Raw genomic sequence first — 13,133 nt, 5'->3', positions numbered from 1 at the left:
AAGTTCCACTGTTTTTCCCATATTTTGACACCAACATGTGATTTTTCTTCAAACTCTGTGAAATAGAGAATTTTGGAAGCTAATAGATCTAATTTTGCTCTTGGCTTTTGGATAACATTTTGCTAATGTTCTTAGCAGCAGATTAGAGCTGACTAGTTTGTATTTTTTCCACAAATACTAAATTTATGTTAGACTTGAGAGAGTTTTGTTGGTGAGATGGCAGAATATAGAAGGTGATAATGGCAGAGATCTAGAAGAATTTTAAAAAAGGAAAGTAAACTAAGCTGTACTTCTCCATGTATTTTCTAAACAAAATAGCTTAGCTTGTGAAGGTACTCAATTGGAAATATTTTCAAATTCAAAGTTTTTTAAATTTCTGTCTTCACATAAAGCTTTCATCAAAAGATAGGCATTCTGTATTTTACTTTTATTCGGAGAGGATCAAGTTATCTGAAAACAAGATACAACCAAGCAATATCCTTCATTTTGTTTCAGGCCACATTAAATACTTTGATTTGAAACAAAACTAAAATGAAGGACTCTCGTGAAACATTACTGCTGCTTTATTCCAGAAGGAGGGATCAATTTTTCCTTCCAGTCTTCTCACATGCATGATCAAGTATTCAAGCTCAGGCTCAACAAGGCTCTGAGCAACATGATCTAGGGGGAGGATGTCCCTGCTCACTGCAGGGGTATTGGCCTTGATGACATTTGGAGGTCCCATTCCAGCCCAAACCACTCTATGATTCTATGAGTAATAGGACACAAGCAATGCATTGATCCGTGAAAAGGTGGATCTTTAGTTAAAATGAAGCAGTTTAAACCTGTGTCTCTAACATCCTGTAGCCACTATTTTGCTGGAATACACAAGGTGTGCAGATGCTTACATAGAGTGATTGGGAGAATGTACCACTGCTACAACAGAGGCAATCCTTCTGAGACTGAACATACATGAACTACAACCAAAACCCAGCAAAGCCTTTGATACTGTTTATTTTTATCAAGCTGGGAAACTGCAAGTTATTGCCAGAACAAAAGCCTTATACTTCTAGGCTCAAGGACCAGATTCACCACACTCATAGTGCTTAGTGTCTTTTAGAAAATCATGGGTTTATTTTTACTGCTTACTGAAAACTAACACTGAGCAGGAGCTTACTGCACACAATCCCAACTGCAGTGTGTTACCAAACATGAAGCACCCAACTACATTGCAGACTGACCTTGTGTGTACCTGAGATCCAAAAGGAGCCCCAAGCTGCACTAACAAATCACCAGGGGAATCCAGCTGAAGAAACTGCAGGAGATACTAGCTCCTGAGAAGAGAGCAGATGTGTCAAAAAGGACTCTGAGCCCTTTGGTTGTGGTCTCAGATATACCTTTGTTTTGTGCTCCTCCATTGTGTTTGTTAGAAATAATAAGCTAAAGAAAGGGCTTGTCAGGGCTTTAGGGATTTTACAGTAAGTGACTATGTGGGATTGTTTGGATAAGGTAATGTTCAACAGTGAGTAGGTGTGGTAAAACCCACCTCAGAAGGAGGCATTTCCTCTTACAGTCTAAAACAAATTTACTGCCTGGTAAACATAAACACAAGGATTACTTGGACATTGGTCTGGAAAATCCGTCATATGTTGTGTATAAACCCTTTCAGTAAGTACTTCAGTAGGCCATAACTGTTCTGTTGTGCAATTCTCTTGTCAGGGATTATGCATAACACTACATTAATTTTTCACTAGTTGATAATAGCAGTTGAATGTGCTGCAAACATGGAAATTAATTTGCTCTGAGTCTGCTTCAGGATGACAAAGCATTGCATCTTTGGCTACTCTAGCACTCTGCAGTGACTAGGAAGTGATTATTTCTCCTGCAGGGGTAGTATTACAAGGCCAAGTGCATGAGCTCTGCAAATGAGCACAGTTCTCCCAGTACTAGTTTCACTGCACAGTAAGAACAAAAGATAATAAACCAGCAACCAAATCACAATCTGACAGAGCTCATTTGCAGAAATTTCCATAAATAAATTTCATCCTGTGAGTCCCCACTTCACTTCTGTGTAGTTAATTTCAACATTTGTATTCATTCTCCACAATATTGGTCATTTGCATGCTGTATTATTGCTGTATTATTTAAACCACTCTGAAGTTCTTCTACATGGGAAAATAAATGTTAGATAAAAGTGATATCATATTACTTTTTATGGAGTGTTTTAGCTACCTAAGCCCCTGATATTTCTCTAATTTAATATACTAAACTGAAAGTTTATTCCCAGTAGTGGGTTTGTGCCTGAATAAGTATCTCACTGTACTTGAAACTTGTTCTAAAACTTGTCTTTGGAGTCAGTGAATGGCTACCATTGGCTATAATGGGCATTGTTCTGGGAGATGTGGGTGTGAAATATAGCTATATAATCACTTCTTTTTTAGAAAAAATAAAATCAAATATGTTCCTCAGGCCCTATTTCTGCTGCATAGTCTTCCAAATAGCATTGTAAAATCTTGCATCAACACTAGCAGAAGCTCTATTCATTTGTTAGCACAGACATGAACAAAGGCACTGATATACTGCCATAATATATTCTAAAAGTAGCAATAACTCTCTTATTCATAAGAATTGAGGAACAAAGTTGAAACCTTGAGGTAGCCTTAATGCTAACATGGTACAGAGAACACTAATAACAGCAATTGATTTATCATTAGGAGAACCTCAAAAAGGACGAAGAAAATGTTCAGTTACACATTCACTCAAACCATAAGAGCTTCCAAAAGCACTTGGCTGACTTTCTTGAGAAAATCATTCCTGAGAAATTTTCTTTTCTCATAGAGAAATTCACCTCAGTACAGAAGTGATACAGAAACCATCAGAAATAATACACACACCCCTTGCCTGCACAGGACACTGGTGGCAGAGCAGATCTCTTGAAAAGAGCCTCTAAACATTGTGGCTCTAAATACCGCTTTGAATAAATGACCCACATGAACCAAAGAAACCCCATAAGCCTGGCTTTGAAGTCTGAAAGAGGTCAGCCCAAGGAATGCTTTATTATTCATGTATAGTAACTCAGATTCAGTCAGCGTATGAAATAGTTAAAGCCCAGTTAGGTCACAGAAGGTGAAGGAATTATGGAGATTGACAAAAATAACCTACAAGTCACTTCTGCTTTCAAAAGGGTAGTTTAAAAAGCTCATTGTGGAATTGAGTGGTGAGGTTTCATTGATTAGTTCTGGGGCTTGGTTTCCACCAGCTGGGAAATACCTACATAGGAAATTTCTCTGAAATAAGGACTGTTTCTGAAACTGGCAAAAGTTTAAAGTAGTTTCTGTGATCTTCTTTGACCTAATCTACTAGGAATTTGTGTAGATTTACTTCCCTCAGCACAGCAGCCTTGTGTCAGTAATGCATGAACATATGGAATGAAGCTGACTCTCAATAAACAGCCAACAGGTCCATCAGGATGGCAGTCCAGAGCCCATTCTACCTTTCCTTTAGAAAAAAAGAATTCGTGTCATTCCAACAGTGAGGGATATTTTTTATTTTTGCTTCATTAAAACTGACTGCACAGCTGTGCTATATTTGTTGTCCATAACAATTTGTACTTTGTCATTTTCTTGTTTAGCTAAAACAACTGGCAGTAATAAAATAAGGGCAGGTGAATGAGTTTCTATGGCTCCTGTTTATAGTGCAGAGTAACAGGCACAAGAAAGAGCACAGAGGTCAAACCCATTGCCAAGGAAATTTATATCTCTTAATTCAGATTTGGATACTAGTTGAATTGCTCTTTCTGACCATCCCTTGCTAGACATGCAAGTTAAATTATGTGACTCTATCTCCAGTTTGGTTTTTGCTTTCCTTTTTTCTAAATATGATGTGTCTAAACCCAGAAAGAAGAGCATTCCATGGGAGGTGGCAGAAACATCCTCACTCAAACTTCCTTAGAAATGAAAAATGTCTGGCTTGTGGTTTTGACTTCTACCTGTGATGCAGAGAGCGGAAAAGTACCAAATGGTCTCACAGCTGCTAATTTATCTTCTTTTGATCAGGTATTAATTAAAACAATGGTTTTGTAGTAGCAGATATATTTCCTCATGAAGTGGAAGTTCACTGTGTGACTATGGTTTGCTAGACAATTGTTCCCCAGCAATAAGAAGATGGTTTATTGGTAAACATAAAAAATGAAGTGCCTTGTTTCCTCAGTCTGTCCAGAACAGCCTTCATAGTAGCAAATGTGCATTTCTTGGATGTACTTAATCTTATGCTGCACACACTTGGATGGCAATGCTGCAGCAGGCAGAACCCAAGCCATGGATTTACTTTCTTTCCTTTTCCTCTCTTCACACAGATTGTTACTGATTTCACCCAAGTCATTTTCATTCAAGCCAAAGGCAGGAAGTAAAAAAACCTTTTTAAGTCATCATGTGTAAATAGTAAGTGTTTGACTTTTGCCATAAGTTAGCTATATTATATCATATAAATATATTATGGGTATATTAGCAAACTATAATATACAAAAAGCCTCCTTTTTAGCATAGAGTTTCTATCAATAAACTATGCTCCAGGAAAGCAACATGGTAAAGAAATCTCATTCATTCACAGTTCTGCTTGAACATTCTGATAGCCAAGGATATAGAGAAATTCCCTTTGTTATAAATATAATCTAATTTTTGTTTTCCTCAGACTGGAGATATTGCACATGCTTTCTGCCCTTTCATTCAGTTATTGATCCACCTTATTAGCACTACTACCTCTGTCATATTGGACAGAGTAAAAGAGATTTCTTCAAGAGAAACTGTAATCTAAATGAGGACAAGGAAGAAAGGTTTCTTGCATTCATTCTTACTTCATTCTCTTGTTTACCAAGCAAAAGTTCAAAAAAGTCTTTCTCCCTGAAAAAAAAAAAATCACAGACATTTCAGCAAGCAGAGGAAATGATGTGCTGCATCACTTGCCAAGAGCAAGCAATTACCTAGTATTATCTTCTGCCAGAACAGACAACACAGACCTAGATGGACTTTCTGATCTCTGTCAAAATATTGATTAAACAGGCCCAGATATATTTTGTTAATATTCTTCAAGGCTACAGGCAAAACTGAAATGATTAGCAATAGAAATTTGACTGCTCTGCATGCAGCTTGCAAGCATATGTAGACTAAATTCACACAGTGGCCTTGTCCACAAATGTCTACATCGTGGCCATGAGCAACCGGCCAACACCAAAGAAAAAGCTAATCAAAATCAAAATGGAAAGATGACAGAAGTTAAATTTAAACTTTGGGCAGAGAATATGATTAAAGCATTGAATTTTAATTAAACAGATATTAGAACAACTTTTGTCACCTCATTGTTTTACTTCAGGGGAAACAAAGGTTAGTTCTTTAAACCTTCATTACTGTTGTTCTTGTTTCACTTGCATAACATAGGTGTGAAAGGTGAGGGTGAGTGAAAGGCAATTCTTAGATGAAATTGTTGTAAGGAATATTTCAACTGGATACAAGGCAAAAAGAAATCCTCACCAAGCTCAGCTGGAAAGGCTCATCTAAGCAAATGGATCCAACTTTATTTTGGCCATGTTTGAGTTGGGATGACTGCTTCAAATGTCCTTCAGAGGTCCTTTCCAATCTGAGTTAATCTACAGTTCTATGTGTGTGGCCTGACAGCAGATAGTCTTGTGTGCATATGAAGCCAAGTGACTTAGAAGGAAATCTGAGAAAAGGCAACATGTTTAGCTGGATTAGCCTTGGTACAAAACTAAAAAAACATTTTGGAAGAACGACTTCATCTGAGAGCTGTAAAAGCTCTCCATTTCCTCCTGTCCAGCACTCTAACAATCTCTAAAGAAAAGTCTTCTGCCAAAATATTAATAAAATATGAAAAAAAGAGAAAAGCAGAGGATATGCAACAATGCACTTTGGAAAACTTAACTTTGTATTTGATGCTGCAGTTATAGAAAGATAAGAGGGACTTTAAAAGCTGAAGACTGTTGTATAACTCAGCAAAATTACTTTCAAAGCAATAACAGCAAGCAGAAATCTTAGATGAGTTGTAATAAAACTAGTTCTTGAAAGAGAGCAAAGGCCAAGCTGAGCTGAATTAGAACCTACCACCATTTCTCTAGTGGTTCAGAACATGCCTTCCCTGCAGATTAATTTCTGCAATTGGAAGAATTCTTTTGAACATGACCATTGAAAGGGTTGTGTGTCTGAATACAGAAATAGAAGAGCTGGTCAGACTCAGAAATTAAGGTCTTTGTGTTAGAGAGAAACCTTGCAGTTGCCCTAGGATGCCTCTAGCACAAATCCTACAGCTGATGAAAGACTGGCATAATCACATCTGAGCCTATTTTTGTAGCCCTTGGCACTATGGTATGCAGATCAGAATGGAGGTGATGTTTCAGGTTCAAATGAGATATAACTGAAAAGCTGCCACATTAACCCTCTAAAGTCAACATAAATTCTGATCCTAATAACAAATGCCACTTCTGCTGTCTCGTTCCATGCTGATAATTTTGCCAAACATACCTCTGGAACTGCAGTCAGACTTATTTCAGCAAACACTGCCTCTGACTGCAGCACACACAAGTAACTGCATCCCCAGGCTGACTCAGACTTTACTCATTCTCACTAGGGAGCTGCATAACTGATTTTGTGTGATTTCTGGTCAGCTTCAGAATATTAAATAAGACCAGACATGTCTAAAAGGGGCAAGAAAACATGGGATACATAATTAAACTCTGTGACATTTTAACACATTTGATTTGTACTCTATTGCTATATCTGCTTTTTTTACCCTTTGCAGTACTTACTCCAGTTAAGTTTGTCCTAAGAGTAGAGATTTACCTTCTAAGAAGAAACAAATAATGTAAAGAAAACCATATAAGCTAATCTGTTAGGGACTCACTCACTCATCATTTGTAAGATGTAAAGGTGTAAAGGTAGCTTCCTGAAATTCTGATTAATTGATAACTTTGCAGCTGGTTAGGCTGAAGGCTGTTTAGGGCAGGGGTCACGTCTTCAGTCTCTGGGAAACATTTGACACACAGTTATGCAAATAAAAAAAAGGGACCATCACAGTGGCAACCTACTTGGTACTCCCAGGCACTTCTTAAACAGGGACCATCACATTGGCAACCTACTTGGTACTCCCAGGCACTTCTTAAACAGGTGATTAGGATGTATCAGAGAGGAGAATTATTTAAAACAAACCAAATCCCTCCACATTCTTTTGTAACTGATTGTCTTGTGGCCACAGTGTCTTCTCCTTCCACATGCTATCATTGTCAGGACCACTGGAGGCTCAGCATGGCAGGCCACACTCATGAAGAGGAAAGGCCATAACCTGCTGTCCCAGACCTATTTAGCACAATAGAAAAGAGGTTGGGGTGTGTGTTAGGTGGGTTACTCACGGCTCAGCTTCGATGCTCTGGTCAGCAGCAATGTAGTTGGCAGGGATGTAGCCCTCGAGCTTGCGGCCAGGACAGAGTGACCCTGGTGGCAGGAGGAGCCTAGCGTACCACCAGCCCTCGTGGGATGCCGTCAGCACTTCGAGCTTATCCCCAGCTCGGAAGCTCAAATCCTCCTCAGTGCGAGCCTCGTAGTCAAATAGTGCCACAAATCTGCAAGTATTCACCAGGTGCTGGCCAGGCAGTGGAGGTAAAGGTTTCTCTTTTATCTTGCTGTCTGTGTCTTGGAAGTCATGACATACCACAGCAGGGTTTGGGAAAACTTGGCCGACTTTCTCGTCGTTCTCGCCATCTCTCCCTGAGAATAAGCACGGGATGTAGGGTTCCAAACAGGCACAATACTTCCATAAAAAGTTTCCCATCCTGTTTCCTTGTGCTTTCCTCTACTTCTGCTTTTCCTTAGCTTTTCCCAGTTGTGATACCCTGAGACCAATTTTCACATCTTCAACATTTTAGCTTTTTGCAGGATTTCTTCCCACCCTCCTCCTTGGTCACAAAATGAAACAATTCTTGGCACAGCTGGAAACTTCTCTCCAAGCCCCACTGAGAGCTCATTGCAGGCGGCTCCCAGTCCGGGAGAGAAACCTGAGCATTCAAGTGCTGGAGTGCATGAGGAAGGAATTTCTCACTTCCTCTTCAGAACAGGAAAGCAACACAACAACTGTGCTGGGCTGAGGTCCAGGAGCAACAGGGGATCGTGGAGCCTCTTCTTCCACGGCAAAACAACAAAGTCAGAACACCTAAGCAAGGGAAGCTTCTCAGCTCTTCCTGCTTGGGATGGTGGTTTCCTTATCTCAGATGGGGTCCTGTCATATGATCAGCAGTCTGCGAAGTCTGTCTCAGTAATGATTAACCAAGCTGACGTGCCTGTTTCCTTCACTGTCTCCAACGTGGACAGGTCAAACATTCCTTTCTGTTTCCTGGTTTGTGCTGGTTTCAGTTCACAGAGGGAAGGCTTTGCTCACCTGAGGCTGGTAGACACCCTCCACCTGGGGCACACCTGCTGCTTCTGCTCTCACTCACACTTGGGTGCTTTCCCCTGCCCAGTGCCCGCCCCTCACACCACTCCTCTGGCCTGTTTTTCCATTGAGATGAGTTTGGCACTTCCTACAAGGAAAATAAGTATATGGGGCTTACATTAATACAGCAATAGGTTTTAATTCACTCCTTATGCTGCATCTTAGGGAAACAAAGTCACTAGCCAAAAAGAAAAAAAATTCCTCTAAGTGGTTAGCTAATAGAATAAAGTTTGTGCTCCAGTCAGTGAAACCGCACTGCTCAGTATATTCCCATTCCTAAAGCACCTAAAATATATGGCATATGCTCTGAGCATGGGTGTCCAGACACTGCTGTGGCAAAGCAGCCTGGAGAGCCAGCTGCTACATACCAGGTGTACAGCCCAAACTTTGTAACAGCTGGAAATCACCTGGGGGACACACAGTGCTTGGAGCAGGAGCAGGAAGCACAGGATATAGCCTGTCTGCACCATGTGGTGGCATTTCAGTAAGAGGTAAATTCTTACAGATGGGAGGTCAATCAAAACCCACACATGGACCAATAGCTTCCTAGTGGTAAAGAAAACTGGCTCCTATCCTTTTGTCAGGAATAACTGCTGTTTGCCTAAACCATTTATACACATCCCTCAGCTCTATTTAGAGTTGCTGACTTCTGCTGCTTTGCTAGAAAGAAAACACAAGAGAATAAGTTAGAAAGAAAAGCCACTTGTTTTCATGTCTCTCTCAGTTCTGGCACAGGCAGAAGCCTGCTTATGAACTGTGGGATAACTGAAAGAAATCTCCACTGAAAAGGGATGGGAAATTCACTCCTTTTTTGCAAGAAAAAGAATGAACCCTCCTTCACCTCATAAATATGCTGCTCCATATTTCAGAGTGAGGGAGTGAACATCACTGAACATCAGGCTTTGGTACTGATGATACATAATGTTTGAAATAATTCCCCTATGCCATTCAGAGAAGAGTTGCAGTCAGAACAGTATTCTGCTGAGGAAAAAGAATATTCCAAGGATATATCCATCAGCAGTTCTGATAAGAAATAAAACTCAGTTCAATTTGGAAATTGGAAAAGAAAGGGTTTTTTCTTAACAGTAAGCTGAGATTACAACAGAGACAAACATTTTCCTCCACAATTGTTTTGAATTTTGTAAACAGGAATAATCTCCATGTGGGAAAATGAGAAATTAAGATATACAATATAAGAATCATAATTAAATAATGTATGAAACTGCTGCCTGTAGCATCACTTTCTTTTTCAAGTCAGTAGCTATACCACTGCATTACTATATGCTAATTTAAATATTTGACATAATGTACCTTACTTAAAGAAACTTCTTAATGCAAATAATATTCAAATAATATGATCTTTAAAGAAATTAGAAGTAAAAAAAAATGCATGCTGCTCTGGATCTGTGCTTGGGAAATAATTTAAATGATTAAACATTTTAAAGTTGTGTTGGTTTCTTTTTAAGGTAACAAATTGAAATGAAGCACGGTGATTTTTTATTATTATTATTATAGCTGCTCTTTCAGCTACATTTCTTTCCATTTGCACATCAGGATGGAACACATTACCATCACTTTGGAGCTGTCTTATGATCCTTTTAATCAGCACTTCCATTTTGTTTCTGCAACTTGCAAATTGCCATTCTTGTGAATGAAAACAAATTTGGTGTGTAATTTTAGTCTTGACAAAATTGTTTACTCCCATTGAAAAATCACTTCCCTGGGTTTGGATATTATCTTCAACCATAAATCCACAGGACATAGAGCTCTGTTCAATTTGGCATTTTCCAACCTTAAATCTTTTGCATTTGTAATGAGAAAAGTCTGGCTATTTATTTTCGTAAGGCTAATCCAGCAATCCATCTCTACTTTAGAAAGCATTAAAAGTACATTTTCAAGTGCTTCAGTGATGAGGGTTGCTTATTTATTAGCTGAATTTGGGCCTAAACCAGGCTATGTCTGACAACAAATGAACAGAGAGGAATTAGGCTTTGTCAAGGATTGAGAGAATAGAGACTTTCTTGATTTGTTCAAACCATCAGATTTCACTCTGCTTAAATTTAATGTGAGTTTTGCTGTTATCTGCAATGGGACCAGACCCCAGCCATTATTTTTCATTTTACTGAACATTATTCTAAATGATATACAGCACACTCTGTTAAAAACAGTAAGTTAATTTGCTTTCTATGAAGCAGCCTGTCTGAATAAAACCATGGTGTAGCTCTCTAAGGCATGAAAAATACTCCTAATCAAATCTGTATCTGGGTAGGAAAATATATGGTAAGTGGATGGCAAAGAAATATCAGCAACATAACTCTGCCATTCTTTCAAGAAAACGAATTCCAGAACTGATGCTGTTAGGGATAGTTCTTTAATTTAGAAAATTTGTATATTTATGAAGATTTTATGATGGGTCAAGAGCATTTCTCACATAATTCTACCAAAGTCCATATGCTGTACCATAGATCACTTATGAAAATGATTCGTCACCTTAAATTCAGTTGGAATTGCTTCATGAGAAGCAGAGAAGGTCATCCAGTCAATACTGTATTCCAGAAAAAGAAAAAAAGAAAAAGAAGGGGGGAAAAAATTTGGTAATGAATGAGTGATGAATGAAAATCATCAACTGAGAATGTAAACTGAGCAGGCTCGAAAACCCTCAGCCTTTAAGGAAGGACCTTAAATTACTAAACAAAAAGAATCTGTGGGGAAACATACAGTAGTAACCTTCAAATGGACAGAAGACTGGTACACAATGATGTAGTGCTCACATCTGCTAGGAGTAGGACATGACATAAGGAAAAAAATGCCTTAGAGCAACAAAGTCTTTGTTTTGACATGGAGGGGGGGTGGAAATTCAGTGTTCTGTAAGGATTTTTAAACATTGGAAGAAATTGTGTCAGTGGCTTTTTGGGCCTTTTTCAGAAGTTAGACAATTGACTACCAGGGATGTTTGTAGTCAGATTGATCATGCCCCAGGGCAAGAATCTGACTGTCTTTAGGTCTTTCCTAGTTCTGTCATCTTCAAGTCTGTAACTTTCTAGTTGTGTAATTTCCCACTGGCTGTTCAATAGCTCTGTTCTTGTGTGCAGACTGTGCATTGAAACGTGGCAGATTTGTCTTTTATGCATCATTAGCAAGTGTCAGGCTGGAAATGCAAGCCTGTAACCTACTTGAACAACTCAGGAAGCCTCAGAAAGTCTGAATTACACATATTCCAATTTTACTCATGAAGAAATCGAAGCTATAAGTAATTAATCTGTCTGCCCGTGAATGAAAGGGAAATGAAGACTGAGAACTTCTGAGTCCTACTCTAGATTTTATGCTTAAAATTGCTGAAGTAAAATATTTAAGGTGTATTTTTAAAAAAACCCAAACAACTCATAGAACAAATAAGGCAGTGTCGCATAGATCATAGAAATGCACAGTTCTCTCACCATAAAATACATGCAGGTCTACTTTGGAAGTATAGCTTCACAAAAGTCCATACTCCCAATACAATTTCTTTTGACTAAATGCAGCATCCATCCAGCTCAAGAAGGAAAATCTTTCAAAAAACCTTTAGACAACTATTCAGTGTTTTAAAATATATACTCACTAAAGGTCCAGCAATCATTCTTGGCTATTAATCACCCTGACAAAATCATTGATTTTCATTTCCTTCTTTCATGTTTCATGGGAACAGCCTGAGTTAGATTACAAGATCTGAGAAAGGTGATAAGGACAATAAGCAGGCTTCTGAGAGATTTTGAACACCTAGAGGATTACTGTCTGTTTAACCTTTTAATGAACTCTTGGGTTTAGTTTTGGGAATCTTGTCTCTTTAGCAGCATAAGTCTCATTCCTTGGCTGGTAAGACAGAGAAGGTAACCAATACAGTGCTGAGATGCCAGATGCAATCAGATGTCCAATCCTGACAGGATGCTGTAAATTGTGTGTGTGATTCTACTAAAAAAGTTAATGTGCCCATGTTTCATGTCATATAAAAAGGCTTCTAAACAACTCAATAAACAGTAAAGCTCCAGAAATTGCTGGAATTTAATCAAATCTTAAATCCTGATCAATAGTCAAGCATGTTCACCAGGCTTCTCAACCTAGTAACAAGGCACCTGTTTGACTATGACCAACTACTAGTGAGTTTTTATAAGCTATGATTGTGGGCTCAGGGAAGAAGCTGGCTTCACCCTCCCTAGACCCTCTGAGTTAAACAGCTGTGTGGTGGCTTTTCAGGAGTTGTTAAGAGCGGTTGTACGCTGTGACAGCACCGAAGGGGCTAATACGTGGGTCTACGTGAGATGGGAGTGAAGTTAGAGCAATGCAGTGTTTGGAGGCTGCTCCAGACTCTAGGGAGGATAAGGGGAACTCTCAGGAGACATGTATACAGAGCTCCCTGAGCTGGGTCAGTTGGGTGAGCCCAAGATGTAGGCTCCTGTCTTCCTGTTAGTCTAGAAGTAACAGTTCTAAGCTAATGGGTAACTTCCCCTCGATGCAGGATGGGGAAGCTGGGCTCTGAGGCACTCTTCTACCTGTACATTGAACAACTTCATGGGTTAAAAACTAAGTCAAATGCAAGAGGTTCTAGCTCTTACCAGTATGCTCAAACAAAATATCAAAACCCCAACAATAACAACAAATCAAAACACTTTTTGGGTTGACTTACTCTA

The 13,133-nt window shown here is 39.0% G+C and overlaps 1 protein-coding gene across 1 annotated transcript in view; it reads right to left on the bottom strand.

Moving 5' to 3' along the window:
• The window catches only part of FRK (fyn related Src family tyrosine kinase), a 44,273-nt gene extending 36,461 nt beyond the window's left edge, over positions 1-7,812 (bottom strand). Inside the window, exon 1 of the mRNA XM_054393154.1 lies at positions 7,394-7,812. Coding sequence (XP_054249129.1) covers positions 7,394-7,812 — 419 coding nt within the window. The remainder of the gene's footprint in view (positions 1-7,393) is intronic.
• Between the last annotated feature and the right edge of the window lie 5,321 nt (positions 7,813-13,133).

This window comes from Indicator indicator, chromosome 27, assembly GCF_027791375.1.
Source record: "Indicator indicator isolate 239-I01 chromosome 27, UM_Iind_1.1, whole genome shotgun sequence".
Taxonomy (NCBI): Eukaryota; Metazoa; Chordata; class Aves; order Piciformes; family Indicatoridae; genus Indicator; species Indicator indicator.
This window is presented reverse-complemented; position numbering and strand designations above follow the sequence as displayed.